At 41.5% G+C, this 27,839-nt stretch overlaps 1 protein-coding gene across 1 annotated transcript; it reads left to right on the top strand.

Moving 5' to 3' along the window:
- The first annotated feature begins 23,443 nt into the window (after positions 1-23,443).
- On the top strand, positions 23,444-25,004 carry LOC133797915 (uncharacterized). Its single transcript, XM_062236043.1, has 4 exons — positions 23,444-23,653; positions 24,068-24,188; positions 24,240-24,580; positions 24,697-25,004. The coding sequence occupies exons 1-4, from the start codon at positions 23,477-23,479 to the stop codon at positions 24,742-24,744; spliced, it is 687 nt and encodes a 228-aa protein (XP_062092027.1). The 5' UTR covers positions 23,444-23,476; the 3' UTR covers positions 24,745-25,004.
- Positions 25,005-27,839: the final 2,835 nt, after the last annotated feature.

Genomic DNA, 27,839 nt, shown 5'->3' with positions numbered 1-27,839 from the left:
TCAGGCAGTGTTAATATCAGGGATGCAGATGATAGTCAGGGCCAGAACCCTCTGCCTGCCCCCTGGAATTGGCAACAGATGCTTACTAGCATGCAAGCAAGATTGCAAAGGCAAGAGGAAGAGATTAAGTTGCTAAGACAGCGGGTTCTGCCAGGGAACCCTGCTTCAATTGTTTTGCCAATAGTGGCAATAGTTTTGGCTCAGCCTAAGGATGGGAACAGATGGGGAATAATGTATGAAAGATTCTAGAAGCATTATCCTCTAGCTTTTGAGGGAGGCCTGGATCCGTTCAAAGCTGAATGGTGGATGGGCATGATTAGCTCTATCCTTGACTATATGGGAGTGGTAGGCAATGATAGAGTGGCTTGTGCCACGTATATGTTGCTAGAAGATGCCCGAACGTAGTAGGAAGTGGTATCCTAGACCGGGAATGTTGTCATGATGGGTTGGGAAGAATTCAGACAATTATTAAATGAGAGGTATTACTATGATGCAGTTCGAATTGCGAAGACCAATGATTTTATGAACTTGGTTCAAGGTAGTAAGACAGTGATAGAATGTGTCAATGAATTTGGTGGGTTCGCCAAATTCTCTTTAGATTTGGTACCAACAGATGTGGCCCAGAAGGAGCAATTCATTCGAGGGTTGAACTCTGTGATAGCCCAGAGAGTTAGGATCGCTCCAGTACATGATATTTCTACCTACGCTCAGACAGTAGGGAGGGCCCTTGCTATCGAGGAAGCAAGAGATGAGATATGGAGTGGGAGAGCCATAGGGCAAGAAGCTCAGACAATGGTACCCTAAATTGCGGATCTTTTAGGGGCAGAGGCCCTAGCAACTAGAAAACAAAGACCCTTGACATTTCTACTACCTCTGGTCCTGACAGGAGGGGTCATGGTACTCAGGGTGGCTGCCAAGGAGACAACGAGGCCTGGAGAAGTTATCCAGTATGCGCCAGATGCAGCAGACACTATCTAGGAGAATGTTGAGTGATGGCATGCTCTCTATGCAGAGTAGTTGGGCACTTCAAGAAAGATTGCCCGAGATTGAATAAGGGAGAACCAAGGAGTGCATATAGCTTAACTCCAGCTCGAGTGTCTGTCTCGACACAGTCAGAGCCTGAGGCTGGTCCCTCAGTGGCGACAGGTTGGCTTTCTAGTTCTCGTTATTTTATAGGGTGTTGATTGGTTATGGTATTACGTATCTCTTAGTAGAGGCATAGATTTGTTGTGGATACTATATGATTATTACTCTATGGGGCTTGAGATCTTAGTGTCTGCCGAGGGAAGTTGGTAGTTTCCAAGAGATGGGTCAGATTACTACTGGTAGAGAGTTAGCAGTAAAAAAATTGATTGAGTTGGTTATATGAGGATTATTATCTGATCCTGATCATGGATTAGTTTGCTAAATAAGGGACAACCATGGACTGTAAGAAAAGATAATGACTTCTGAGTTTAAAAGGAAATGACCCAGTTGCGTTCACGAGATTCCTAGTTATTGTGGTAGGTACCACCAGGGTTTTATCAGTTAGACAAGAGGAAAAGTGGATCGTCCAATGAGGGTTCAAATGTGTTTACAAAGAATTCACTAGGATTGTTGTCGCATCTAGGAATTAAGTGCGCTACGAGACTAATTCAGGGATAGAACCGGTATCTGAGATATCATGCAGAATGGCACCAGTTGAGTAGAAATAATTAATGGTTTAGTCAAAGAAGTTACTCGACTTGGGGATTGATTAGATGGAGCTTCTCACCATGGGATATGTCAACACCATTTGTTAAGAAGAAGGACAAGTCTGCGAGAACGTGTATCGTATATGGACAACCGAGTCAAGTAATTGTCAAGAATAGGTATCCATTGCCAAGGGTGGATGATTAATTTGTCTGGTTGCAAAGTAAGACAGTACTCTCAGGAATTGACCCTCGATCTGATTATTACAAGTTGAGGATAAAGGAAAGGGATATTTGAAGAATTACCTCTCGCACCAAGTATGATGCGATGGATTTCCATGGAAGGCTCTTGAACTAACCAATGCCCCAGCGACCCACATAAATTCAACAAGTAGAGAGTACTGGATGGTGTGGACAAGTCGTATTTGGATCAATAAAGAATGTTTTGGACTACTTCTAGTTAGAAACAAAACACGAATAACATTTTTGTTGATATTAACGAGGCTAAGGAGCGGGGATCACCGGTGAGGTTCCAGAAGGGATAAGCACTGATTTCTCCAGGTGATATTCAAGGTTACATTATGGGAAGTGATGGGACCATGCATGATTTAGTTAAGATAGAAGCAGTAAGGAATTTGCTAAAGGAACATTGTAGAGGTTAGAAGTACAGTGGGACTAGCGAAACACATCGACCTTTACTTGAAGCATCTTCAAGGACTACCATACCCTTGACTGAAGTAACATAAGGACCTAGAGTTTGTCTGAATGGATAGTTGTGTGCCAGATTTTCAGAAGTTGAAATAAGGGTTGATTGCCACTCCATGGTATCAGTATAAGCATGTGGTGGACTGGTATATGAGGACGGTATGGTGGACCTTGTCCTTGTTTATAAACGAGGAGTTAATAGCGCGGTGTGTCAAGGGCTAGGTTATGCCCGTGTGTAGATTGAAAAGGTGATTGTTCATGCTTCACAGTGGTTAAAGGAATAAGAACATGGATGTTTTACAGAGGACTTTGAGTTGACGGTTTGCCAGATATGTGCGGTTAGGGTGGGACGACAACACTTATGGGAAAGAAGTGCATACACTAGCATAAAAGTTAAAGCGTTTTGTCACCCATAAAGGTTGAACTGGGGATAAAGGCTTTGGAGAGAGCTAGTGTAGGACTAATAGTGAAATCCTTTAATTCCCAGGGAAAACCAACATGGAGGTTGATGCCTCGAGTTGGAAAGATCCACGCCAGTTGTATCATTCACAACACATTACAGAGAAGTCAGAGGAGGAAACAACTAGGATTGGTATTGAATCCGTGATTGATAATTGGCAGATATACCTCTATGAACAAAGTAATCCATAAAGAAAATCTTGAGTAATGGCTAAGAACCCTACTATTTTAATATGGATAAGTTAAGATATGATGATCGGATACATGTTCTGATGGATGCTGGCATCAAGGTGGAGATTCTAGGGTATACCGATGGGGCGCACTGTTTAACCTTTTAGCAAGTGAGAAATAAAAATTAGAAGCCAGAAAGGCTATTGTGACTCTAGGGTATCCTAGAGTTAGTATGGAGGGGTGTAATTATGGACCATATGGGTGGATCACCTCAGATTGCAGGTAAGATGATTGGGTACGAGAAGTTGTGACTCAACATATTAAGTTAACACACTTTTTGCTTGTGTAAGCGAGTTCTCATAAGAATAAGTATTAGCGAAAAGAGACTGTATGTCTCCGTGGGGCACCAAAGTCGATAGAGTTTGCTTGGAACCCTTTATTTATTTCCCAAGTTCTGGAAAGGGTCATAGAGGGCGATGAGTATAATAGTGGGATTTTGAATTATTGGTTACCTTCAGACAGATTGACAACCCGAAGGAACAACTCAGACTTAAGCATTTTACTTCGAATATGTATGTCTTCAGGACATTGAGGCAAGTACGGTCCCTTGATTAGATTGTCACAATGATGAATACTGGTCGACGACCAGAGTGACTCTAGATAAGATATTGTGAGATAGGAAACAAGAATTACCCATTTCGGGGAATGAAATGAGAGACAGGAAGTATTTTGGTTCGGAATCGATCCAGAGGACCAATAAAGTTATTAAGGATTGTTAGGGCAGGATTGTTTGCTTTATTGAAAAGACATAAGATTTCACAAACTTAAATATGGGAATGCAGGGTTCTAGGATAGGAAACCTTGTGCCTCTCAGAGTATTGTTAATTAAAATATAAGATTATTTGGAAAGATAGAGGAGATTTTACTATAGGTTTGTTAGAATTTTGAGATCCTACCATGGATTAGGCCAGGGGCTACATATTAGCCTTATCGCAACAAGGGTAGAGGCTCATAAGGTGTTACTGGTGCCAATGCTAAGGAAAGAGGTGTCAAGTACTACCCCTATGTTGGGTGAAGAGATGCTGGAATTTCAGTGGGACTTATTGTGTAAGGAAAAGCTAATGGAAATCCTGGATAGAAGAGATAAAGTCTTACGGAATAAGATTGTTACTTTAGTGAGGTCATTACAAATAAATAACAAGGTAAAGGACTTGACTCCGAGGTTAGAGTCAGATTTGCGGGATCAGTATCTTGAGACGCTTGAATAAATTTGGAGGACAAAATTTCGATAAGGAGGGGATAGTTGTAACGTCCCAAATTCGCTAACAAGGCTTAGTGCCTTGATTACTGTGCTAGGAGAGCATAATCGAATTTTTATGTGTTAATTGTGATTATACATGTGCGATTATGTGAATTGTACGAGTTATATCATGATATGACAACTTATCCATGTTTAGGTGTATTAAATGTGCTTATAACTCGATTTTGTTAAAAGGGAATTTTTGACCCATTGAGGGTATATTTGAATTATATATGCTTTAGGCTTGTGATTGAGTTATAAATTGGACTAGAGCTTTGGCTTAGCTCTTGCTGTATTTCTATTATCATAGGTATATTACTAAGGTTTTGGGACACACTTTTGGGTTTAGTAGTGCTTTGGGGTGAATTTTCGGAGGTTTTGATTGGAGGAATTGGCTAGGAAGTGTTGGAAATTCGGGGTTCCCGGGGTTGCGCCGCGACGCTGTTCTCGGAGCGCGCGGCCCACGTGAACTCAGGAGCTAGGGCGGTTCTCTAAATTGCCTTAGCGCCATGACGCTTGGTGGGCAGCGCCACGATGCGTGTCCAGGGAAAATCAAGCATAGGCTCTCTAACTTGTAGAGGGTCACGTCACTTGTAAGGGCCGCCATGACTCAAATATGAGATTTTGGCCAATTAGGGTTTTTAAGCTCGGCAACTCAAACCTAAAGGCTCAGGAAGGATTCTATTAACCGGTTTAGTAGAATTCGAGGTCATGGAGGCTAGGAATTTATCTTGATGCTTTTAAATAGTTTAGAGCATGATGGTTGTCCATTATTTTTTTGTGACTAGGTTATACCGTTAGGGCTTGGAAGTATGGATTGCGCTCGGCGTTGCCATACACTATCTGCAAGGGATCCAAGGTAAGAAAAGTGCACCCTGTTGTAATTTGGGCTCGGACCCCTGTTAATGAATATGACTACGATCGTACTTATAATTATCTGGTTAGGCATGCTTATATATGCTGCATCTGATTGTATGTTATGCAATCTATATGTTTGATTATATCTAATCTGAAAGCTCGGCCTAAAAGAGCTGGGGCCGGCAACAAGCGTGCAGAATGCAGCTCAGCGTAAGAGAGTCGGAGTCGGCAATAAGATTTGAAAGCTCAACATAAGATAACCAATCCCGAACATCACCTAAATAATTAGAAGTGCAGTCTGCACTTGTCTAACTCATTGGATGTTTAAATTGGACTATGTGTTGATTGAGTGAGGTTATTATCACTAAGCTTGTTATTTATATTTTGTTGCTTATCTGAATCTATTGATTTAAGTTTTCTTGCTGAGCCTTGGCTCACGAGTGATTTGTGGTGTATGTAAGGGCAAGGATAAGCTAGACCATCCATGATTTGGAGAGCTTCAGGGGCGGTGTGTACATATGCAGCATACTCGACCGCCACTGTCGGGATAGCTTCGGAAGAACTAGGGTTGAGCCCTGTTTTGCCACTTAGGATTACTAGTGTGTATTTTATTTGACTTTTATCAATCTGTAACCACTTTTTGGGATCCCATGTATAAAATAAACACTTTTAAGGAAAATTGATTACTTCGTTGACCAAAATTTTTAATATCTAACCTTGGTTTAGTTTTAATCACACATTTAAGTCCAATTGACTCGCTTAGCAAGTTAAGCACCATTTTAAACAAACAGTGTAATAGTCTTGGCTAACCTGGGCATTATAGATGTCTCCAAGTGAGGCCACGCCCTAAGGCTTGTTCTCGCGGCAAGCATATCTCAAGGTGAGGCCACGTTCCGAGAGGATTTCTTCATTCCATCATCTCTCAGGTCCAGGATTCTGGTCCTCGGACCTGGGGTAGATGCCAGGTGTCATTCACTACGGGTATGGGCCACTAGAGGATCATCTGACAACTTTTTGTGAGCCTCAATTAGTGGTGTTGAGTTCGTACCCTCGACAATCGACATTTCCCAAAACATTGCCTAACACGGGAAAACATGTGCCGCACCCTGACAGTCAGAGATATGTTCCCTATAAAGTTGGTACGCGACTTTCTGCAATGGGCCCCGTGCAATCCGCCTGGGCCGCAGTCTCTATTTTGTGCAACCCTTTTTTAAATTAATTCAACATTAATACCCTAGGATGGGGGGATTCATATTAATGGTAGATGATTAACATTAATGACATGACCTCTATTAATAGGGCTTGGGTATCTCCTTGTAAAGGGTTCGATTTTTTAGAGAGAGAAAATATGTAATTTAGTGCAATATATACGCTACCTGAGAACAACCATTGAGGCTTGCTAAAAAAAGCTTCAAGCTCACTATGTACCAAAGACCCATGGACTAGGGCTCTTTTATAGCTTGAACCATGTAAAACCCTTGTGTTCTTTTATATTATTTTATTTATACTCTCAGAATAAGTTGATAGCCAAAAAGGCAGTCAACACTGGAAAATTTGAGGACGGTGATATAATAGTATGCAAACTTACATCATTGTGTTTGGATGTGCATTGGAATCTTATCTATGATTCATAAGAAAATCACTTTCTGTGTTTTGTTGTGCATAAGATTCAATCAATTTGTCTCATATTCATAAAATTAAAATATAATCATAATTACCAAGTGGCATTTTTAATATATATATATATATATCAAATTTTCTATAAGATTATAATTAATTTATAAATAATTTTACTTGTGAAATATATTTTAACAAAATAAAAAAAAATTGCAATTATAAAATAATAAAATAAAGTATAATTTTAAAAAACACAATAATAACCTTAATTTAATGTTAATAGTATGTCATTTGTTATTTTTAAATTAAGCTAATGATATAAGTACATTTTTAGATAGTGTGTTTTGTCTCATTACCTGTTTGGACCATGTGTTTTGACAAATTACTTTTTGGACCTTGTGTTTTGTAAAATAGTTCAAATAGACCCCTAAACACAATTATGATGAAAAAAATTGAATATAACAACACAATTTTTAGGGAGAATGAAGTGATTTTGTTCGGAGTTGTTAGTTTAGTGAATTATTTATGATTTTAGCTCAAAAAACTTCGATTAAAATCGAGTTTAGGGGTCTATTTGAACCATTTCACAAAACACAAGCTCCAAAACGAAATTTTTCAAAAGAGAGGGTCCAAACAGGTAATGTGACAAAACACAAGGTCCAAAAAGGTATAATCCGTATAAATGCTTTACATATCAATTTCTTTAAATAAACAAGGAAAATTTACATGAAAAACTGTTTATTTTAAATAACATATATACGGATACACGAGATTATTTACATTTATACGATTGAAACTTTTAGTTTTCATTTTTACGGTCTTCTCTCCGAGTCCGCCGAGCAGCTTCGAAGCTTCTGTACATGGGAAACCATGAATATTTACCACCAACTGCCCAGTAGTCGCTACACATTCTTGGCTCATCAAAGCTCTACACATCGAGCTCATCCATGTAGACGAAATTAGCATGAGAGAGAATGATTTCCTCCTTTGTGAGCTAGGCGATGATGAGGAGTTTTTGAGCATCGATCGACATCATGCAGACTACAAAGCTTCAGTAGTCTTCAACAACTTGATCTTATTATTTATTATGGGACTAATAGTGTGCTGCTTCGATAAAAGTAGTCTCACACTACTGTACTAATAATGTGCTTTGATAAAACCAGCCTCTGAAGAGAACCACTTATTCTTCTTCTTCTTCTTCTTCAGTTAAGATATTGTGTATCATAATTGTCACTGCTTTTGGCAAAGGCTGTGTCTTTTATGAATATAATGAGAACGAACATGGTACGAAGGAGATGAATTATTTGCATGCTGAGGGATAGAATGAGAGGTCACAAACTATGATTTTTCAATGAAAAGTCAACTTTGCAGGCTGGATTATTTAGTAACTTTGACTGAGTTGTTGGCCTATGATTTTGCTAGTTGTCAAGCTCTCCTTTTTGCATGCTTTTGAAAATATATGAAAAGATAGTGCTTGAAAATGTGTTAAATTCTGTATTATTATTGTCATTTTGAAACGAATAAGGTGGAGAGAGGTGGCAATCACTTGCATGAAAGTCATGGGGCTTGATACATGTCTTCAGGATAAAAATAGTGATATGTATCACCAAATTGTATAAGCTTTATATAATTTTTGAATAAAGACAAAAGACTAGCCATGCATTTTGTACGCCCTAAATATCCGCGAGTTATTAGCGAGCTGGAAAAGGGCATAATTCAATCCGCCACGTGTAAATCTTCCACCCGAAGCTGCTGTTACAAGTCTCCACCTCTCTAGCCCGAGCTGATCAGAGAGTTAGCAGTCTACTCGAAGGCAGCAGGTCAGCAGTATGGATATCACGAGCTGGCACTACATCAAGCTCGAGGTGCGGCATAGATCTAACACCCGAATCCTTGTAAAGGCTACCACGCAATGTAAACGTGCACATATCAGACATCACGTGTCTATTCCATTCCTGAATTCTCGAACACGCAGTATAAACATGCGTGTTCAAGCACCCCACGACTGGTTTGGGCCATGCGGCCCATTATCCCCCCTTACCTATTGATTAGACCATACCTCACTGCCAGGTTTTAGGAATTAATCATCAGTGTCACAGAGATGGCATGATGGGTAAGAGGGTCACGGGATGCCCCTCCACTCTTTTACCAACGCCCAGGTATCCTCTCCCTATGAATACTAGGACCCTGGGCGTTGCAAGTGGTTGGCATATTTTTTGTAATGAAACACCCTGTAAGGAATAGTCAAGAGAGATCAATAATATTGACTGGTGGACTAGAGGGATTTTAACCTTCAAACCACCTAAAAGGAAATGAGTGATAACCTTCCCACGATACTAATTTCGCCAGTTTAGAGTTACGATATTTTCATATTACGGTTCACTATTCAGCACTAATCCATCCTGTTTATTCGTATAATTATCTGTTGGCGAAGAACCACGTCAATAGTTTGGTGCTTTCATTGAGAGGATTTAGATTGGTGCTATCGCAGAAACCTGACCATGGTGGTTACTCGTTTGAGACATGGTAATGAGGCGGATCAGCATGATGGGCAGGAGGCCCACCATGCCGCCGTATCCAATGAACAAAACCCTGAGGTCCAGCAGTGACCGGGAAAGCAGCCGATGGGTCAGGGCGACACCGGGAGTTCGGCTCCCCGGCCGCCAAATCCAAACCCGGATTTCCTAACGGCGATAGAGATGGAGAACATACAGTTGAGGAGTCATCTGTCAAGAGCAAACAAGCAAATTGAAGAGGTCTTGGCCCGGTTACCCTCTCTTACAACCGACGCTAACGTCGGAAAAAGGCAAAGTGGGACTCATAAGTCCCGCCGGGATAACTGGTCCAGGCCCAGCCGATCAGTCAGAGCCTCGACTCCGAGTTCTACCCCCACGTCACACCACCACCAGGAAACTATGTTTGAGGAGTTTCCTAGGGCCAATCAGCAATTCAGCCGATCAGTCCGAACCTCAACTTCTTGCTCGATTCCACCATCGAACGTACCCAGAAGGGCCCGAGGCAGATCACGGAGGAGATCTGGGGAGGGCTCGCGAAGATAGCCTACTCCGGCCAGCCGTCCTACACCACGGTCAGACTGCCGAGCGCAGGATGCGGGGGATGGTAGAGTGGAGCGGCCGCGACCTAACTTAATCTGCCCGGACGGGACTAGGATCGCGTCAGCAGTTAGGCATCCTCCATCACCAATGAGATACCCATCTCCTCCCCTTCTAGTTTGGGACATTTCGGCTCATGGGAGCAGCAGGAGAAATCCTCCTTCCGCCGGTCCCTCCCACCGCAACCGAGAGTGCGGGGAAGTCCCTCACCCTCACCCTCAGCAGCGTGCTCTGAGTTTTTCAAACGGGAGTTATTGGATTAGGAGCCACCAAAGTGGCAGGTCTGGTGAAGACCTGCGTAATCGTTTGAGTTCGGCGCAAAGCCCTCGGGGCACCCCGAGGGCCGACCTTCGAGATTGCCTCAATTCATAGAGGGGAGATCCGGCTAGAAATGGTAATCGTGCTCACCGAGGGGATGGTCTTTCGGAAGTACGTGACAGCGGGAGTGTTCCACCTAACCAAGCTCAAGCTTGGAGGGACAATAACCCGCCTAACGCTTACAATGGAAATGGAGTTGTTGAACAGCTCCAGAACAACCAAGGAAGTAAAGATCAAACCCTAGAGCGTTTAGCTCAGATGGAGGAGCTGATGAAGAAGCTCTTGTCAGACAAGGAAAAAGATGAATACGACTCGGGGGACGAACTCGAGCTTTTCGCCCCCAGCATAGCGGCCACGACGTACCCACTGGGTTTCCAGATGCCCCACTTGTCTAAGTTCGATGGAGACGGAGACCCGTCAGATCATTTGGGTATGTTCAACACCCTGATGATGGCCCACAACATCGGTCCCAAGCTAAGGTGTTTGATATTTCCTTCCACCTTGACTGGGCCGGCCAGGCAATGGTTCAAGCAGAGTAAAAAGCAGTCCATCAGCTCGTGGAAGACCTTTTCTGCTGACTTCAAGAGAGCATTCTGAGCTTCTCAAGCTGCCCACGTCAAAGTCGACACCCTGGCAAAGGTGAAACAGCAGTCCGAGGAACCCTTGAAAGCTTACCTAAGCAGGTTCGCAAACATCGCGGCTCGAGCCAGGGACGCGGACGATAGTTCCAAGCTTATGGCCTTGAGGACTAGAATCCTCGTTGGAGGCAGACTATGGAAAGAGATACAGAGAAAAGGTGTCAACATCATGGATGAATTCCTGAACAAGGCCCAGGGATGGATAAACGTGGAAGAGGCGTGAGCATCGGTCGCGGGCCACCCCAGCCAAGTCCCTGATCAGCTCGTTGGAGTGGGAATGGATGTCATAAAAATGACTCAAACCATTACACAGAATAACCAAGTGGGTGGAGGCAAGAGAAAAGGGAGCAGCGAGGGTGGCCAGCACGGTCCGAAGAAGAACAAGCCCGTGAAAAAATCTAAGCCAGTCTACGCGACTTATACTAAGCTCACAAACACTAGGGAATAGATTTTCCTAGCCAACTCTGCCCGCCTCCGCTGGAAGAAACCGGAGCCTCTGAAGCACCAGAAGGCCAAGAGGGACCCTTCCAAGTTCTGCCAATTCCACAACGACATTGGCCACAACACTGATGATTGTAGACATCTGAAGGATGAGATCGAGACTCTCATCAGAGCCGGACCTTTGGCTCAATACGCGCGGAATAGAGTTCCCACCAGTCAACCGGCTCCAGAAGCTTCGGTGAGTCAGCCCGGGCCCCGGATAAATCAAGACATCCCTCCTCCTGTGATAGGAGGAGAGATATCAACAATCTCCGATGGCCCCCATTTGGCCGACACGAGCAGAGGTTCCCAGAAGAGATATGTCAATGAGTTGAAGACTCATAACAGAGTAGAGTTCGTCCCAGAGCAGCATTTACCTAAACAGCAACGACTGGAGAGGCAACCAATCATATTCACCGAGGAAGATGCTAGTCCTGTCCAGTTCCCCCATAATGATCCTCTGGTCATAACCGCCCAGCTCCCCAACCGGAGAGTTAGGAGGATACTGGTCGATAATGGGAGTTCAGTGAACCTGCTGTTCCGGTCTACGCTGGAAAAGATAGGTTTATCTATCACCGAGTTGAAAGCCACCTCCATGATGCTGTATGGATTTTTAGGAGAAGAATCAGCGGCGATAGGGACAATCGAGCTGGTAATTACCTTGGGAGAGGGGCCTCAAACTGTCTCTAAACTCCTCGAATTCGTGGTCATCGATTGTTCCATCGCCTACAACGCCATTCTGGGTCGGCCTACGTTGATAGCATTTGAGGTCGTAACCTCCATCTGCCACCTCACAGTCAAATTCCCCTCTTCCATGGGGATATGCACGGTCCGAGGTGATTAGCTCACTGCCAGAGAATGCTATAGCATTTCCATGAAGGGAAAGTCACAACCTGGGCAGCAAACGATGACCATCTAGGGCGGGGACGAGGAATCTCAGGAAGTAGGATTTACTCCTGAGATAGAAAAACCTCAAAATGCCAGTGGGGAGAGTATCATCTTGAATAATGATATCGACCCCAGAATAGGCGTGGATAGACCCAAGCTCTAGGCCATCGAAGAGCTCGAGGAGGTGAATATCGACCCACAAGACCCCTCGAAGGTGGTAAAGCTCGGGAAAAATCTGTGTAGCGAAAGGAAGGCGGAGCTGATTAGATTTCTATAAGAAAATCTAGATGTGTTCGCCTAGTCTCATGGGGACATGGTAGGGATCAGTCCGAGCGTCATCATGCACACCCTCAACTTGGACAAAAACGTGCCTACGAAGTCCCAGAAACAAAGGCGCCTGGGCACGACCCGAGCTGAGGCCCTAGAGGAGGAAGTAACCCGGCTCTTAAAGTGCGACTTTATCCGCGAGGCAAAGTACCCGATCTGGGTCGCCAATCCTATTTTGGTCTCGAAGCCCAACGGGAAGTGGTGGACCTGCATCAACTTTTTCGATCTAAACAAAGCCTGCCCTAAAGATTGCTTCCCTTTGCCAAGGATTGACCAATTGGTAGATGCCACGGCGGGGCACGAGCTCATGTCTTTTATGGATGCATACTCGGGCTATAACCAGATCGCCATGAATCCAGCAGACCAGGAGCACACTAGCTTCATAACCCCAACTAACGTTTATTGCTACAAGGTCATGCCTTTCGGGCTGAAAAACGCAGGAGCTACAAACCAGAGGTTGCTAAATAGGATGTTTACCAATCAGATCGGGAAAAATATGGAAGTGTATGTTGACGACATGTTGGTCAAGTCAAAAACTACTGATAACCATGTCTCCGATCTGAAGGAATGTTTTAAGATTTTAAGAGAATACAGCATGAGGCTAAATCCCCAAAAGTGTACTTCGGGGTTGCGTCAGGAAAATTTCTAGGTTTCATTGTCAACACCAGAGGAATAGAGGCAAACCCCGATAAGATCAGGTCAATACTCGAGATGCCATCACCCCGTTCGTGAAAAGACGTTCAAAGTTTGACAGGAAGGGTGGCAGCCCTTAATCGGTTCATTTCCAAATCTACCGACAAGTGTTTGCCATTCTACAACCTGCTCCGGGGAAATAAAAAATTCGAGTGGACCGAAGAGTGCGAACGTGCCTTCCTCGACCTGAAAGCACATTTAGCCGAGCCACCCGTGTTGTCCAAGCCAACAGCAGGAGAGCCTCTTTTCCTTTACCTGGCTGTCACGGAAGATGCGGCTAGCGCCATACTGGTCCGGGAAGAAGACTGGTCTCAGAAGCCAGTCTATTACATCAGCAAGAGGCTTCTTAGAGTTGAATCCCGATACATGTTGATGGAAAAGATGGCTTTCTGCCTTATTATGGCCTCCCGAAAGCTCAGGCCGTATTTCTAGTCCCATTCAATACACGTCATAACCGATCAGCCTTTAAGGTAGGTTTTGCAGAAACCTGAGGCATCGAGACATCTGTTGAAATGGACTATCAAGCTCAGCCAATTTGAGATACTGTACGTGCCGCGAACTACTGTGAAATGCCAAGCCCTGGCTGATTTTGTGGCAGAGTGCACAGGATTCCAAGAAGAACCAGTGGAAGAACCGGTTCGGGCCTCGTGTAAAGTCTCCGTAGATGGCTCGTCTAACGAGAACCGGTCCGGGGCTGGAATCATATTGATATCCCCAGAGGGATATCGATTCCACTCCGCGTTGCAATTCGGATTCAAAGCATCCAACAACGAGGCCGAATACGAAGCTTTATTGGCTGGGCTAAGGGTGGTCCAGGAGCTGAAGGCCATCTCCGTCCAGTGCTACAGCAATTCCCAGCTTGTGGTAAACTAGGTATTAGGAGAATACCAAGCATGGGGAACCAAGATGGCTGCTTACCTGGCCAAGGTAAAGAAGGAGCTATCCGCATTTGAGCACAGCATAATTGAACAGATACCTCGGGAGCAGAATGCCAACGCTGACGCCCTGGCAAAGCTAGCCACCTCCGGGGAGGCAGAAACTTTGGGCCTGGTACCGGTAGAGTTCTTGGAAAGACCAAGCATAGAGGAAGTCAGGGCGGAGGTCGAGATGATCGACACCAGACCAACCTGGATGACTCCCATAATTGAGTACCTCACAACAGGGAAGTTACCCGAGGAGCGAAACGACGCAAGGAGGGTACTTTACCAGGCTCCGAGGTATATAATGATAGACGAGATATTGTATCGGCGTGGCCTCTCTTTACCTCTTCTACGGTGTGTCTGCCAGGCGAGGCGAAGACCATTTTGTAGGAGGTGCATGAGGGATTTCGCGGAGATCACGCTGGGGGGCAATCCCTTGCCTTAAAGGTGTTGAGGCAAGGGTATTATTGGCCCATTCTTTCAAAGGACTCGATCTCTTATGTCAAAAGTTGCGACAGGTGCCAGCGGTTCGCCACGGTCGCCCAAGCCCCTCCAGTCGAGCTAAAGATGATCTCATCCCCGTGGTTGTTCGCGGTCTAGGGGATTGATTTAGTTGGCGTCCTTCCCACGGGAAAGGGAGTTCGCTATGCTGTGGTGGCTATAGACTACTTCACAAAATGGGCAGAGGCAGAAGCCCTGGCGACGATTACTTCAAAGAGGGTCCTCGACTTCGTGGTCAAGAATATTGTCTGCCGATTCGAGCTGCCAAAGAAGATCGTGTCGGATAACGGAACACAGTTTGATAGCGACCTCTTCACCGAATTCTGCGAGAGGCACATCATAGTTAAAAGCTTCTCCTCTGTGGCCTATCCCCAGGCTAATGGGCAGGTCGAGGCTGTGAACAAGATATTGAAAGAGAGCCTTAAGAAGAGGTTGGATGAAGCCAAGGGAGTTTGGCTCGAACAGCTCCCCCCGGTGCTGTGGGCATACCGGACCTCACACCGAACTTCGACGGGTCACACTCCTTTCTCCCTTGCTTTCAGAAGTGAGGTCGTCCTTCCCATAGAAGCAAAGATAGCCTCACACAGAGTCTGGACATTTGACCAAGACCAGAACGACAAATTGCTATGCGCGTCCCTCGACCTAATTGATGAAAAACAAGAAGCTTCGCAGCTACAACTCGCACATTATCAACAGAAGATCACTTGTTACTTCAACTCAAAGGTCAAGAAACGCATCTTTAGCGTAGGCGACCTAGTGCTCAGAAGAGTCTTCTTAGCCGGTAAGGATCCCAAGGATGGAGTGTTGGGGACAAACTGGGAAGGACCCTATCAAATAATAGAGGTTGTGAAAGACGGAACCTTTAAGCTAGCTTGGCTTAATGGAGAGGCAGTCCCATAGACCTGGAACGCTATACACCAAAAGAAATATTATCAGTAATACTTTTGTAAGGCTTAGTTAGAAAAGCCACCTTGTTTTATTAGATAATGAGACAATTTCTTCGTATTATTGTATATTTTTGTGGACGTAATGTTAAAAGAGCACGTTTCAAGTAACCACGAAAGTTCCTTTCCTGGTTACTTGGGGGGCATATGTCTTGGATAAAACCAGGTCCTAAACTTAGAAGTTGATTCAAATTGGTTAATCGATGTTTTTCTTAAAAAGCACGAGAGATCAGTAAAGAATTAACGCAAACTAAGTTTTTAAAATCAATATCTTGGAAACAACCAGGTCCTAAACTTAGAAGTTGATTCAAATTGGTTAATCGATGTTTTTCTTAAAAAGCACGAGATATCAATAAAGAATTAACGCGAACTAAGTTTTTAAAATCAACATCTTGGAAACAACCAGGTCCTAAACTTAGAAGTTGATTCAAATTGATTAATCGATGTTTTTCTTAAAAAGCACGAGATATCAATAAAGAATTAATGCGAATTAAGTTTTTAAAATCAATATCCTGGAAACAACCAGGTCCTAAACTTAGAAGTTGATTTAAATTGACTAATCGATGTTTTTCTTAAAAAGCATGAGATATCAATAATAAATTAACGCGAACTAAGTTTTAAAATCAACGTCCTGGAAACAACCAGGTCCTAAACTTAGAAGTTGATTTAAATATCGATGTTTTTCTTTAAAAGCACAAAATATCAATAATAAATTAACGCAAACTAAGTTTTTAACAAATGCGCTAAAAGTAAATAACAATAATGGTAAAAGTAGATTAAAATGAAACTCGGGAAAACCAATTGTCTCGAGGAGAAAAACCTTGTGGTAAAAGATTACAAACAAATAAAAATAAAACTTCTAGGCCCCCCCAGGCCGTTCTGTTGAGGTCACCCCTTCGGTCTCCTGCTCGCCTACAGCGGAAGTCTCCTCGGTCTCAGAAGGCGCCTCCTGTTGAAGATGAGCCTTGAACTTCTCGAGGAAGAGCTCCCACACCTCCGGGGCCAGGAAGGAGAAATCGCCATCCTAGTTGAAGGCCCAGCAATGATAGAGCATGGCTTCCGTGAAGGAGCTGGAAGATGCCATCTCTGCAACAAGGGCGGCCTCAAGCTCGGCCTTCACAGCGGCCAAGGCGGCCTGTGTAGCCTCGAGATCAGTTTTCGCTGCGGCCAAGGCGCCCTGTACGACTTCCAGATCGGCCTTCGCAATGGCCAGTGTGACCTGTGCGACCTTTTCGCTTTCCTTGACAGTCGTCAGGGCAGCCTTGGCATCTCGCTCTTGCTATAGTGTAGACGCGAGCGCGGCCTGAGCAGTCTGGAACTCGCCCTTGATCTGGTCAAACTTGGCCCTGGACCAAGCTATGCTGCGGTGTAGAGCCAAAGCCGCCTGCAAAGGAAAAGATAGTAAGGCATGTGCTAAAGAGAAAGCAGAGAAAATTGACTAAGTTAACTAGGTAACCTTACCGTGAGGTTCATCCCCAGTGAAGACTCCATGACATTCTCGGGGTTCCTCGTCTCGATCTCCCGCAAGTCCCTCGGGGTGGCGTTGTAGTAATGCTCCACCGTATAGCTCGCGGTCTCGTAGACCATCCCTCGGAAGGCCTCAGGGAGTTTCTCTAGAGCTTGAGTGTTAACCGGTATACGCACAGTGGAAGTGGGAGCTGGCGGGGTTCTAGTTGGTGCCTCCTGATCCCGAGCAGGGACAGAAGGTCATGGAGGAGGTGGAGGCATGTTCTCCACTGTTGTAGGGGCCTGGCTCCTCCCCTTAGCGGGAGACTTGGAGACGGGCCCGGGAGGAGTCTTCTTGGTAAATCGGGGCTTCTTGACCAGTGGCCCGGACGATCCGGAGGGAGGATTCCCCCCCTGGAAGATGGACCGTAGGAGGTTCTCTTCGGGCTGTGCCATCTCTTCACCTGAAACAAAAAGAAGGAAGCGTTAGGACACATGTAAGGTTATTCGATTATAAGAAAAATATAAGGATGTATTGAAAAGGTCCTACCCTCATAGCTGGAGGAGGAATCTATTGCCACGACCTCCGGCCGCAGAGCTTTTATGGGGGACTCTAGGTTTATAACTTTGCGAATGAGAGGGGGCTCGGGGTACGGATCAGCCTCAGGACTGGACTCCTCTACATACTGCCTAAGGCCCAAAGTGACTACACCCTCCAGAAGGGAGGGCCACGACCTAAGGTTGGTCCCATACTCCTCAAAAAAGGCTGACCTAAAAGCCAGGGTGTGTCTACTGCTACAGTGCCCCTAGGGAGGCTCATGTCATAGGGTAGCACCAGTTGATCTACACACTGGAGTAGGGTTATGTTAAGGTCTAGGTCATCTTGGTGACGATGTACGAGCTGGCTTGGGTTAAACCTAGCGAGCTGAAGGTCTACGGCAGCCCTGTCTAAGTCCCTAAACAGGTATGGGTTACCTTGGCCGGAGGGGCCGACTGCTGCCCCGGACTGGATCTGATCCACATCAGGGCCCTGAACAACCTCGAGGCCCACTTCCGGCGCACGAGCGGCACCTCGTCTTCCTCGTCCTGCTCGTCATTCACCGTAGCACCCCCCTTGGGAATGGGCGCCAACTTGCGAGCTGCTGGGATGGCCTGCGACCTCCTCAAGGCCAGGGTCTGGCTCGGAGAAATTAACTTACACGCCAACATCGTCTCATCAGACACGAGCTAGCGGTAGTCTTTTTCGCTTGGTGGGAGCCCCGCCAAGGTCTCATATTGACCCCCGAGGGTCACCGATTTGGCTGTCCTCGCAAAAATGGCTGCACGGTGGTATTCAAGTCAATACACATGGAAAGAAACAAATTAATGATGATTTTGCGAGCTGAGGATAGAAAGAACTTACGAGGACGGTTGAAGTAGTGGTGATCACAGTTGCGAAACACCGTTGACATAAAGAACTGGTCCTTGAAGTCGTTGGGGTGGCTGGGCAGCTCGATGACTGCAGCAGAGTTGGGAAAGCGGGTCAGGTAGTAGAACCCATCGCCTCGCCCCCGTTGATCCGGGCTGGCTTTGAGGCAGAAAAAGTAAAGGATGTCCGCTGGTGTAGGGACCTCCCATTCATGCTTCAGGAAGAGGTACCTCAGCCCCGCCAGCAGACGGTAGGAGTTAGGGGGCAATTGGAAAGGAGCCAGCCTCACGTAGTTCAGAAAGTCCGCGAAGTACTGGTCCAACGGAAGGAAGGCCCCGACCTTGAGATGTTGGTCGCTCCAGGCTGCGAACTCCTCGTCGAGGGGCGTGCAGCTCCTCTCACCCTCGAAGGGAGGTCGGGCAACAAGAGCGCCTGTCCCAATTTTGATGTTATGGGACAGCAAGATCTTGTTGACCTTTCCTTGAGTTGTAACCTTCGAGACTATCCTCTCTGCCTCGAAGAAGGCATCAGGTCCCACCTCGACCTCTTTCTCCATGGTGGGACCAAAGTGGAGGATTGGGGATTCAGCAACTATCTCCTCCCCTTGTTGGCCTGCTGGGATGACGAGTCGACGACACTCTTTTTGGGCATGTTCTTCCTGGGCCCCATCTGGTCACCTAGTGAACAAAGATGAAGAAAGTTTAGATAGGCGACCTAAAAGTAGAAAAGGGAATTTAGCGCGAGAAGTGATTTTCGTACACGGGCTGAGGTAATCTTAGCCCGCGGTGCGTGAGGCCACGCGGTGTTGTGATCACGCGCCTATGTTCCCAACGGATCCCCGATTGCTCGGGATCTGTGTGTCAGGAGGGTCAGGATAATGCTTGCCTTGGAGGGAAAGTTTCAAAAAGCAAAATTGCCTGGGAGGCGTGCCCTTAAGCTACCCGGTTTTGCACCCCAGAAACCTATCTCCTTCCCCTCTCCAAACAGGCATTCCGAAAAGCTACCCAGAAAAGCTACCCATAAATTATCTTTTCCTATACATCACATTCCTAAACATGTTCTCATATGATCGATACCCCTAGGATAAAAACCTACGCACAAAACACCAGCCAAAAAACAACCTGCAGTGTGCGACTAAGAAAGAAGTTTACCTAACAAGAGAAACATCAAAACGTGCAATAGGCAGAGGACTTACAGTGTTTTTGTTGTGTGAAAGTCGCAAGGAGCGTAGGAGTCAGAGTCCTGGTGGAGCCTTTAGAACTGGAGTCACGGAGAAACTCTTGTGGCAGGAGCATAGAGACCTCTGGGATGATAACCGGAAAAAGAAAAACTTCTGAGGCTAAAAAGGAAAGAAGATGAGAATTTTTTTTTCAAATAAAGGGTGGCTCATGCAAAAGGTGGCCAACCTTATATATACGTAAAAGGAAAAGGAACGAGGACCGTTCGATCGCATTAATGCGAGATACGAGGGTCACAACTCGAGAGACGAAACGACGGCCGAAGATAGGCTCGACCATTTAATGTAATTCTCGGAAGCCAGACCGTCACCAACCACGGTGCTCCACGTGTCCGATACCTATGCAGTGGACGGGACATGAAGAGTCGAAAAAGAAACCTAAAAGCCCCCGCTGTGGTCACAGATGACGTCACGTGTCACGAGCAGGGGCTTGGGGGGCAAATGTATGCCCTAAATATCCGCGAGTTATTAGCGAGCTGGAAAAGGGCATAATTCAATCCGCCACGTGTAAATCGTCCACCTGGAGCTACTATTACGAGTCTCCACCTCTCTAGCCCGAGCTGATCAGAGAGTTAGCAGTCTACTCGAAGGTAGCGGGTCAGCAGTATGGATATCACGAGCTGGTGCTACATCAAGCTCGAGGTGCGGCATAGATCTGACACCCGAATCCTTGTAAAGGCTACCACGCAATGTAAACATGCACATATCAGACATCATGTGTCTATTCCATTCCTGAATTCTCGGACACACAGTATAAACGTGCGTGTTCAGGCACCCCACGACTGGTTTGGGCCATACGACCCATTATCCCCCCTTACCTATTGATTAGACCACACCTCACTGTCAGGTTTTAGGAATTAATTATTAGTGTCACAGAGATGACATGATGGGTAAGAGGGTCACGGGATGCCCCCCTCCCCCTCTTTTACCAACGCCCAGGTATCCTCTCCCTATAAATACCAAGACCCTGGGCGTTGCAAGCAGTTGGAATATTTTTTGTAAAGAAACACCCTGTAAGGAATAGTCAAGAGAGATCAATAATATTGACTGGTGGACTAGAGAGATTTTAACCTTCAAACCACCTAAAAGGAAAGGAGTGATAACCTTCCCACGATACTAATTTTGCCAGTTTAGAGTTACGATATTTTCATATTATGGTTCACTATTCAGCACTAATCCATCCTGTTTATTCGTATAATTATCTGTTGGCGAAGAACCGCGTCAACACATTTATGTTAAACAAACCCACTTATTTTTTCTTATGGAGGTGCACAACGTGTCCTTAGGATAAGAGTAGTGTTATGTGTCACCAAATTGTATAACATTTATATAGTCATTGAATAAAGACAAAATACTAGTCATGCATTTATCAGACAAACCCAGCCATTGTTTTGAAGTTGTTTTTTATTTTATGTTAGGTTGATGCAATGTATTAAGTATATTATTTTGGAGTTGATGTCTAGTTGATTTTAAGTTTCTTTTTCAATACTGTATTGTTTAGGTTTAGGTTTATGTATAATTGTCTAATATCATTTTGTTTTTGTGCTGCTTAGATTTATGTATAATTATTTTCATGTTGTTTAAGTTTATCTGTAGTTGTAATATTGTTGAGATGCATTTATATCAAACAAACCCACTTATTTTTTCTTATGGAGGTTAGCGTGTCTTCAGGATAAGAGTAGTGTTCTGTGTCACCAAATTGTATAACCTTTATATAGTCATTGAATAAAGACAAAAGACTAGTAATGCATTTATCAAACAAACTCAGTCATTGTTTTAGAGTTGTTTTTTAGTTTATGTTGGGTTGATGCAATGCATTGAGTCTATTATTTTGGGGTTGATGTCTAGTTGATGTTAAGTTTCTTTTTCAACACTGTATTGTTTAGGTTTAGGTTTATCTATAATTGTCTAATATCATTTTTTTTTGTGCTGTTTAGATTTATGTATAATTGTTTTCATGTTGTTTAATTTTATGTATAGTTGTAATGTTGTTGTGTTGATGTCTAATTGATTTCTAATTGAGTAAATTTTTAGTTTTTCTTGACACATTTTAATATGTGGTGATAAGTTTTTTAATGTTGTTTTTTTTAGTTTATTTTTTATATATGTTTAGTTGTTTTGAGATATATCTTGAGTTTATTTTTGACACATTTAAAAATGCAGGGAAATGTTGTTTTGATGTTATTTTTTGTTGTTTTTAGTTTATTTTGAATAATGCAATGAATTGATATCTAATTCTCTTTTCGACAGTCATTGTTATGAGGTTATTAGGGCGTTGTATTTAAGTTGTTTTTTTGATATTGTATTGCAGAGTGTTGCTTTTTAAAAATGTAAGAATGAGTTTTTTGATGTTGTATTTGTGTTATATTTTTTTTAGCTACAATGGGTTGCACTGTGTTGTTGTGAAATTGTTGTCGTACTCTTTTCTTGTTGTTTTGTAGGTTGATGTTTAGTATAAATTGTATTTTTATAATTTTGAAACATTAAAATAGTATTTTTGAAAACTTGAGTGAGTAAAATGTAAAAAAAAAAATGAAGTACCGTAAAATGTAAAAAGTTCATAAAAAATGAGTATTTATGAAAGAACCCAATAAACAAATATTATTTATCATTTTATAGTTTATGTATATTTATTTTTATAATATAAGTTTCAAAAATCAAAATCAGTCATTAATTAGAAAATCTATTGGTTTAAGATTTTTTTAATTTTATTTAAAAATAATAATAATTTAGAGTGTTTGACAATTGTGTAAATCTCAAAACCACTTGCATATGAATCTAAACTGTTAAAGGAGTTCAGTTTCTTGGATTGAAAAAAAATCTAAACCTAGTAAAATATGGGAAAGTATCTAGAATTTTATTGTCATATCCAAATTTATGCGTACCAAACAATCCTTAGTAAATGAATCACAAGAACAGACAAGTAAATTTAGAAAATGGATTATATATTTTTGGATCATGTGTTTTGTATCATTATTTGTTTGACTTATATTTTGAAAAATTATTTTTGGACCATGTGTTTTATAAAATGGTTCAAATAGACATCTAAATCTAATTTTGATAAACAAAAAATTGAATATAAAAACAAAGTTATTAAGTAGAATGATTGTTCTTTTACACACTAGGGTATGTTTGGTAAAATTTTTGTTTTTAAATTTTTTAAACACAAAAATGAAAATATTATTTTATTTTTGGTTTTTTTATTTTTTAAAAATAAAAATATGTTTGGTAACTATTTTTGTTTTTTGTTTTTAAAAACAAAAAATAATAAACGTGTTTGATAACTTTTATTTTTATTTTTTGTTTAACAATGTGAGGTGTTAATTTGAAGAAAAGAAGAAAATAATGAAAGAAAAAAATAAAAACTGTTTAAAAAAATTTTGGAAGTGAAAATTTTTTATTTTCAAAATTTAACAAATTTTAATTAAAATTTAAAAAAATAATAAATAAAAATAGAGTTATCAAACACATTTTGTGTTTAATTTTCAAATTTCTAATTAATTAAATAAATTTTTTTTTTTTTTTAAGTGTTACCAAACAGCCACTGTGGATTGTTAGTTTGCTGTATTATTTATGATTTTAGTTTGAATTTTTTTAATCTAAACTTGATTTAGGAGTATACATGAAGCAATTTACAAAATAGTGAGTTAAAAAATAAATTGTTAAAACACAATATACAAATATGCAAATTGATTTTAAAAAAACACATGGACAAAAAGTTATAATTCCTTTAGAAAAAAAACTAAAATATAAAATAGAAATAAGTTGGTCGAAGGAGAAGAGATGAGCGTGTTCGGGGGTGATAGCTGGGGGAAAGAAGCGCAGTTCCGGAAGAGGCGAGTAGAGGATCTGCTGGTGGAATCCCCCGATGGCTCTTCATTCAAGAAGCTCTCTAACGGAAAATTTGCTTGCCTCGTCTGCCCCCACTCTCCTATCCTCGATTCCCCCCTCATGTTCCCTGTAAGTCTCTCTCTTTCTCTCTTTGATTCGTCTTCCATATTGATAGTTAAAAACATAATTTCAAGCACTGTCACACTAGAAGCTTTGAATTCTTGAATTTTGAAGGATTCTGTGATTGATATATTGTTTTTTAATTTGGAATAATTGCCCCTAATTTAAGAGAAACATTTAACAGGATTTATATATGTTGTTTTCCCCTCAAAATAATTAAATATATATATATATAATATAAATAAATGGAGGGGGAAGTCTAGCTACAGCTGCGTAGGTGTTCATTGAGTTTTTTGTTTTTTTTAGTTTTATGGATTGAATTTTGAAAATTTAATTTTCAAGACTTTCTCGTTCAGAATTTTTTTGGAATGAAATAACTTTTGGTAATGCATAATGGGTAAGACTTTGTTTATGCACACGTAGACGCATTGCAAGGGATCAAAGCACCAAGCTGCAGAGTCTAGGCTAAAGGAAAGAGAAGCGACCAGAACAAATGATATTAATAAGAAAAAGAGAATAGACTTAGCAGAGTGCCCTTCTCGTGTCACTGCCAGCTCTGGTGGCACTTGAAACTACAAGTTTATGTCGGCCACTGGAAATTTGTTGAGTGAAACGGCGAGGAACTTATCTGCTCGAGAAAGACGCAGTGGGAAAATTTATATGCAGACTAATTCTGTAACCGAAAGGAAAAACATAAACCAAAACCAACATGAGACCAAATTGGGTGGGAGTGTGAGTCAGGCTCTTACTGTTGAAACTACTAGCGATTCTCATTTGGATATTGGTGTTAGCTCATTTCCTAATGCAGCACTAGCGTCTAAAGAGGCTGTGGAACAGTGGTGTTTAGATTACCGAGAGCGCAAAGAGAGAGAGCTCAAGTTTACGGCTGCTGGGTGGAAACGAGATTGTCATGGGAAGTGGTACAAAGATGAGAGTGTGAGTTTCCTATTATGAACTTTGTGAGTCTTATCGTTTGAGCTTATGATGATCAAGTGAACATTACATATTCACTAGCAACTAAATTGGATATGCTTGTTATCTTCTTCTTGCAGGCTGAATTTGACTCTGATGAAGAGGACCCGAATGTCTGTCTTGGCTGACGATTCCGGGCAATGACCATGCCTGAAATACTCATGGCGTCTTACTCTGCTGCTTATTTATTAATATTAATTGGCGTTCAGATTTGAAATCCATCTTAGGTTAGCTGCAATTTTGTGGCCTAATTCCTTTTCTGTTTTTGCAAATTTTGAAAGGATGGCAAAACTAGTATTTTACATTGTAGGTATGATAACTTCAAACTCAATCTCAACATGTATACAATGACAATGAATCGAAATGTCAAAATAGTTTGTTCTTCTCAGTTGGATCGCAGAAGTTTACCAAAGTTGTTCACTCATTTAATTAAGCTTTTAGATGATGTTTCTATGTCAAAGTTGTATCTGATGATTTAAACTTGGACATGTCCATATGATAATGTATTAGCAGAATTAAGAGAGAGAGCCTCTAGGAGAATGGACAATAATTTATTGGCTATTTGTATGAAAGGTCCATTTATGTTTCTAATATGGTCAATCATTTTCATTTTTAAAATTGATAAACCATTGAAAGTTGAAACATGATGAACGAATTAATAGCTGATAAATCTTTGATAGGATACAACGTTTGGGTGATTCTCCCACCAATTAACTTGGGCCTCGGGTAGAGTGAAGAGCTTGAGCCCCCTGTAGACCCGTTTGAGAATTGACAATATTAGGTCGGGCCTAACTAGTTACCAATCCTCTAGTCAGAGATTCACTGAGTTCAAAAGGCTCTAGTCAAAGACCTGGCACCTCTGTCCTCTACTATGAAGATTTCTCATATTAGTGTCTACATCGAGGTGGCCTCTTCGGCTTCAAAGTGAGACGAGTTGACTTATGGCTGTCTACACACCCGACAACTGTTTGCACTAGGTCTTGGGAACAAGTGCAATCTCGATCTACCTCTCTAGTCTACTTGATAACCTGCGTCTCTATGTCCAACCTGATCATTGACACATGTTCAACCCCTAAGGGACTGTTTGGTATGCGAGATTAGATTGGACTGGACTGTTAGTTAGAATTAGGCTGTATTATGAGAAATTTACATAATACTATAATTGTCATAGCATTGTAAGTTTTACAGTGTAACAAAAACTTTTATATTTTTACGACGCCTATTCGACAAAGTAATAGCTAGACATAAAGCTTCGTTGGCATCATCTTCTTCGTTGGTACAACATACTATATTTGTCATATAAAATTTGTCATTGTATTGGTCAAAGTTATATTATGGTATTTTATAATTTAAGATATTTTTCATCTACCTTCAAGTCTATTTCGCAAACTAAGGAGTTGCCACACAATATAACAAGTTACCATATAACTTATTAGTAAAATTGTAAAATTTTAACTTATCAGAAAAGAAATTTAGAAATTACTTTTAAATTATAATTGGAAATACATAATTTAGTCTTTTAAATAATATGACATCATAATATAACCTAAAAATAAAGTCATATTTTTTAAGGTAACTAATCAGTATTTTAAAATAACTAATTTTCTACAAATAAGTTTCAATAGCATAAAAATATCTTAAATAATAATACACTAAAATACAACCTAAAAGTAAAGTCAATTTTTTAAAAGTGACCAATATATATCTTAAGATATATAGAGTCGGGTGGAAAAGAGGGGAAATCTCATTTTAACAAATAGGTTTTAGAGGTAACTAAAATGTATTTGAAATAATTTGATATAAAAATAAAGCTTTTTATGAAATAATAACGAATTGATATCGTAATCAACTAAAATGTACTTTTGAAAAGCTAAAAAAATAGAACAATTTGACCAACGAAATTGGTAGTATTATTTTTGAATTTAGGTATATTTTGATGATGTGGCAAGATATATTTGTAAATCAAATTTTCTATGTGATTTTTGTAAATAAAGTTTGAAAACAACCTGGCGTGTAAATATTCCAAAATATAAAGTAGTCTAAGTTATATATAATAAAAGTTTTGTTTCTAAGTTTATTTTTAGTATATTTTTCTGTTACACTTTTGGTTTTTTTTATAGTTGACTTTTATAAATATTTTAGTTTATTACCGAGAAATTCATAGTATATTGTTTTTGTTTTTTTAGTTTATTTTGGGTACATAATTAGTTTTTCTCAAGTGTAGTTTGAGTTGATGTCTTGTTAATTTATAATTAAGTATAGTCTTAGTTTATTTTTTGTATATGTTGGGTATATTTTTAGTTTATTTTTACTATATCTTGGTATATATATATATTTAACTAAAAATTGTGTTTGATAGTTTTTCAGGTTGATTTTTCAATAATTTTGGGTATAAATTTAGTTTTGTTGAGATTGTTGTACCTAAAAAATACAAGCTCAATTGTCTTGTACGAGGTATAGTTGCCAAGCAATAAATGAAGATTACTAAGCCCTTTTGACAATGTACCAGCTCCAGGATGAATAGATCAAGTTTACATCAACTAAGGTTAGCTATCAAGAGGCTCCCCAGATCGTGCCAAATAGGTGTAACAAAGGTCGAATGAAATCATTCCTAGATCTCCTTCATCGGGCTACGAGCCTCTTAGGTTAGATCGTCGTAACTTACAACTTTCAGCTCGAGGGATGCATTTGGATCGTGGTAGTCTCATAAAGCGCACAAGCTTGAATGCCAACATACTCAGAGACCTTATATACATAATTAATGTATTGCAATCCTTGCATGATAAATATGCAATCTCGAGCAATCAATGTATTTAAGGAATTTGTTTATGATTGGGAAGGTACCCATTCATATAAGTTACCAAATATTGAACTATTACCCAAAACTATCAATCGAATCCATATAAATAAAGGGGGAATGGATAGTAAAAGGGACAAAATTATGTATGCAAAAACTTTGTGGATCAGGTGAATTTTAATCACTAAACCACATAAAACATCTTTATTTACAATTTCATAAAAAAGTCTAATCATCTATTTCAGATTTCTTAATCTACTGTTGGAAAAAAATCGCGTCAACATATTGGTGCTTTCATTGAGAGATCGATTACGATTGTTGATATTTTTCAAGGAATTTTCTTCCAATCAAAATGGGGGTAACATGATCAATACGCGACAATGAGTCGGAGAGGCTTGGAGACCATGGAGAGTTTCGTGCAGTAAG

This window comes from Humulus lupulus, chromosome 1, assembly GCF_963169125.1.
Source record: "Humulus lupulus chromosome 1, drHumLupu1.1, whole genome shotgun sequence".
NCBI classification, from domain to species: domain Eukaryota; kingdom Viridiplantae; phylum Streptophyta; class Magnoliopsida; order Rosales; family Cannabaceae; genus Humulus; species Humulus lupulus.
This window is presented reverse-complemented; position numbering and strand designations above follow the sequence as displayed.